The sequence below is a fragment of the Bradysia coprophila genome (genome assembly GCF_014529535.1).
Source record: "Bradysia coprophila strain Holo2 chromosome IV unlocalized genomic scaffold, BU_Bcop_v1 contig_84, whole genome shotgun sequence".
Taxonomy (NCBI): Eukaryota; Metazoa; Arthropoda; class Insecta; order Diptera; family Sciaridae; genus Bradysia; species Bradysia coprophila.
Window position 1 is genome coordinate 4,134,185 of NW_023503376.1, and position 4,407 is coordinate 4,138,591.

Genomic DNA, 4,407 nt, shown 5'->3' on the forward strand with positions numbered 1-4,407 from the left:
AAGAAAGAAGTTTAAATGGAATGGTTAAAAAGGTGCAGCGTTCCAATGTATCTAGTTTAAAGATATTTTTATAGACATTGCGACCACTATTCGCAATGAAAGTAGATAAGTAGATATGGCCAGTCCATACAAGTCGGAGCACATACGGATTTGCATAGCGCCACCTCAAACGAACTCATTTCTAGTGGAAATTTGCACTAGAAATGAGTTCGTTTGAGGTGGTGCCATGCAAATCTGTATGTGCTCCGGCTAGAACAAATTTGAACGTTTGGCCATAGCTATCTATTTACTTTCATTGACTATTCGTACGTATCCCTCCTTATGTTTAATTGTGTCATTAGAATGATCTGCAGGTGTACAAAATGCTATGTAAGAAAATATTATGAAAGACGAGGATGCTTTACTCTCGGTGTGCAAATAGTCTCTTTATAATACTTCGGCACGGTACAAAAGCGACATTTCTTTTTGTAAAAGGCATCAACAGTTATATCAAGAATTTTGGACTGATTATGACATAAGGGATCCTCATTTATTTTTACATTTGCACAACGATTAATTCATTTATCTGATTTCGCGTGCGAATAGTCCTAAATAGACTAATCGCACGTTCGTGCGATTAGTTACTTCGTATGAAAAATTACCATATTTTCGAAATATTAAGTGCGAGTCAACAGAGAAAGTACTGGAAGCGTTTCATATCAATGCTAAATGATCGTTTGTCGCTTTTCAATGAAAAACTATTTCATTTTATAAACCATTGAAAAACAGTTATTTATGCAACAAGTTATGCAATGGGGTTGTTTATGCTACTAGATGTGAAGTTATCAATGGAGTGAGACGAGTTTGAAGTTTGTTAACCACAACATGTATATTTTGCACCCAATTTCAGAACGTTTTGCATACTTCGTTTTATGTGAGTTACAAACATTTTTTAGACCCGTACGAAGTACTGGGGTCTTATAGGTTTACGCATACGTTTGTAACACGTCGAATTGGACTCCCTGAGTAAGGGGAAACCTATTGTGGTTGTCTAGAGATGCCAAATCCGCGAAAAAAAAATGTCCGTCTGTCTGTCCGTCTGTCCGTCTGTCTGTCCGTCTGTCTGTCTGCACGATAACTTGAGTAAAACGCATCCGATTTTGAAAATTCTTTTTTTTCCCGTTTGGTAATGTCAAAAGACAGGCTAAGTTCGAAGATGAGTGATTTTGGATCGACCCCTCCCGAGCTGTGGCCCAATAAGTGCTTTACGGTTTTTCGAAGATATCTCCGGACATTTAAACTTGTAAGTGATACGTCAAATAAAAGGTATTTACAATACCGATCGACAAAAAAAAAGTTTATGGCAATCGGATGACCGACTCGTGAGTTAGACCCCTTGGTGTGGAACAGGCACAGGGCGGCAAGCAGTTTTTGCTTGTAGGTCGGCCACATTTGAACATATTTCGTCTGTTTTAGCTTTATTTTAGCAATCAGGGAAAATTTTTTTTATGAAATTATGTTCTCCGGAGCGTGAGCTAGGTCTCTTGGAGTGAGCTCTTATCTGGCTACTCGGAAGTACAGTGAACGTGGTGTATTTTGACAATATCTCGAGTAAATTTTGACCGAATTTCATGAATTTTTTTTTGTTTGAAAGGTATTAACGAATGTAAAGCGTCGGTACTATTTCCGGTCTCCTAACAAAATGGCTGCCGGCGGCCATATTGGATTTTAGTAAAATTGAAATATCTTGGGAAAAATGGTACTTAGAGAGTTTCTGTTAACATGGAAATAATTTGTTATGTGTGTGGGGTGTTTCAGGGATTCCATATATGGACATCTATATATACCTATATACAGCTATATTGAGCTATATACAGGCATATAGAGCTATATAATAGCATATATTCCTTTGTGAAATGTTTATTTATAGTGAAATATAGGTAAATAAAGCGGTATATAGCTGTTTAAATAGGAATTTATGAAATTTGTCTTCGTACGGGGCTGTCTATATTGCCTCCGGCAATTTATTTGTATATGATAACAAGGCAAAGAGTGGATAATGTAAGTGATTTTAAAGGCTTTTGACACGAATAGGTGTTTCGTACGGGTCGGCGTTAGCTATGTTTTTTTTTATCGATGGAGAACCTAATTATAAGACACTTTGTCTCGTATCATATTCCAAAAAAAGTTAAAACTTTTTTTATAAATCATTTTGAAAGTCACTGAAAACACGAAAATTCGAATCGAAATACAAAAATTTTTGATGACATACTGTATTTCTATTCGAATTTTCGTGTTTTTAGTGACTTTCAAAATGATTTATAAAAAAAGTTTTAACTTTTTTCGGCATATGATACGAGACAAAGTGTCTTATAATTAGGTTCTCCATTGATTAAAAAAAAAATTGTTTGTAACTCAATTTTCTTGCAAAGTTCAATTTTTCATGAATTATTGTCAAGAGCACTACTTTGATTCAACACTTCTTTACTTTATAGTAATTTATAGTGACAAAAAGTTGTATGAAAATCCTCTTTGACACTAAGTTCGTCAATATACCTTAGATATATTTTGTATGCAAAAGTGATCATTTTGCGACGAATTTGCATATCAGTAAATTCTGCAATTCGGTGATCAATGTTTTTTGGGCACTAGATGTATGGATTGTCACACATGTGACCATACACATCGAGTCCCAAAATAATCATTCATCACCAAGTTGCATCAAAACGTGTTTCACATTTCTTCACTGAATTGAGAAAAATCTCTATTCCAGCAACAACATTCCAAAGTGTATAAGAGCCAACAAGAGGAGCGTTATCGAAACAAAATTTTTCTTAAAAACAAACTCGAGACCATTCAGCACAACAGCTTGTACGAGCTTGGACAGGTGTTTTTCAAATTGGGCTTAAACGAATATTCTGATTTAGACCATAGTGAATTCGTTGCAAGAATGAACGGTGGATTTAATAGCAGCATAATGTGAGTTACAGTGAACGACATCTCAAATGTCTCACTGTCAAATTTTTCTGAGAATTTTATTGTGTCATTGCAAATTCACAATGACATTCTCTGAAAAAAATGACAGTGAGACATTTGAGATGTCGTTCACTGTAGATTTTCTTAGCCGTTAAAACAGAATTCAAATTGTTTATCCAAAAATTCTAGTAATTTCAGCCAATTTCAATCAGAAGCTGTAACTTACATAGTGCCTAACTCTAATGTTCTTGTACCATCGTCAGTTGATTGGACAACAAGTGGAGCGGTCACACCAGTAAAGAATCAGAGTTCGTTTTAGCGTAATTTTGATAAGTTTATAATCGATTCGATGAAAAATTTAAATTTAGGTCCGGGTTCACAACAATGTAACTCATGCTGGGCTTTCGCCGCTACTGGAGCTTTAGAAGGACAACATTTCCGAAAAACTCAGAGCCTTATATCGTTGTCTGAACAAAATTTGATTGATTGTAGTCTAGAATTCGGAAACCATGGCTGTCGTGGTGGAGGGGTGAGTAACGCCTATCAATACATCATCGCAAATGGTGGCATCGAAACTGAACAGTCGTACCCGTATGAAGCTCGAGATGCAGAATGCCGTTATAGAGTTGATCATAATTCCGGAGCGACTGTGAGGGCGTTTGCTGCAGTTAGACAGGGCGATGAGAATGCGTTAAAAATGGCTGTTGCAACAACCGGGCCAGGTAAAATTTTGAATCATTTGACAAACCAAAAATAATTTGAAAATAGAATATTGCAGTTGCGATCGCTTTTGATGCATCGCTCAGTTCATTTCATTCTTATAGCAGTGATGTATACTATGATCCCAAATGTAATCCTCAGCACTTAACTCATGCGGTTAGATTTATCAATGCTAAAGGAATGTTCCTTTAAAAAAATAAAATAAATTTTATTTAAAGGCTCTCGTAACTGGCTATGGCACTACCCAGAGTGGTATTGATTATTGGATCGTTAAAAATTCATGGGGTACAAGTTGGGGACAGGGCGGTTACTTTTTCCTTGCAAGAAACAGAAGCAATCACTGTGGTGTAGCATCGGCTGGAATTTATCCATTAGTTTAATCTTTTGAAATACATTTTTGAATTGTATTTAATCAGTAGTGAGGCTACAAAGTAAAAATCAATTGATCTTTTGAAAATCATCCAAAGCTTGTAAATTTTAATTGAAATAAATTGTTTTAAATTGAAGTAAATGCAAAACAAGGACCTAATTATTTATTGAGTTTCTCATTCCACTACCCAAGAATTATTATCACATACTATGTGACATAGATAAAAATACCTAAAAAGTTCTCTTCCAATTGTGCCAAAGTATAAAATTTCAAACGAAAAGGAGACATAACAAAGTTGGAAAACTATCGACCCATAAGTCTCTTATCAACACTCTACAAGTTGTTCATGAAAATAGTTACGA

At 35.4% G+C, this 4,407-nt stretch overlaps 1 protein-coding gene across 1 annotated transcript; it reads left to right on the forward strand.

The window, feature by feature from the left end:
* Positions 1 to 203: 203 nt before the first annotated feature.
* On the forward strand, positions 204 to 4,055 carry LOC119072994 (procathepsin L-like). Its single transcript, XM_037178318.1, has 6 exons — positions 204 to 236; positions 2,753 to 2,958; positions 3,154 to 3,263; positions 3,324 to 3,677; positions 3,734 to 3,831; positions 3,894 to 4,055. The coding sequence occupies exons 1-6, from the start codon at positions 204 to 206 to the stop codon at positions 4,053 to 4,055; spliced, it is 963 nt and encodes a 320-aa protein (XP_037034213.1).
* The last annotated feature ends 352 nt before the right edge of the window (positions 4,056 to 4,407 follow it).

Bases quoted from the DNA above. Each gene is read 5' to 3' on its own strand.
- LOC119072994 (XM_037178318.1), top strand. From the start codon at position 204: ATGAGTTCGTTTGAGGTGGTGCCATGCAAATCT. The intron at 3,678-3,733 runs GTAAAATTTTGA...AGAATATTGCAG, and splicing joins TGTTGCAACAACCGGGCCAG to TTGCGATCGCTTTTGATGCA. The intron at 3,832-3,893 runs GTTAGATTTATC...TTTTATTTAAAG, and splicing joins CTCAGCACTTAACTCATGCG to GCTCTCGTAACTGGCTATGG.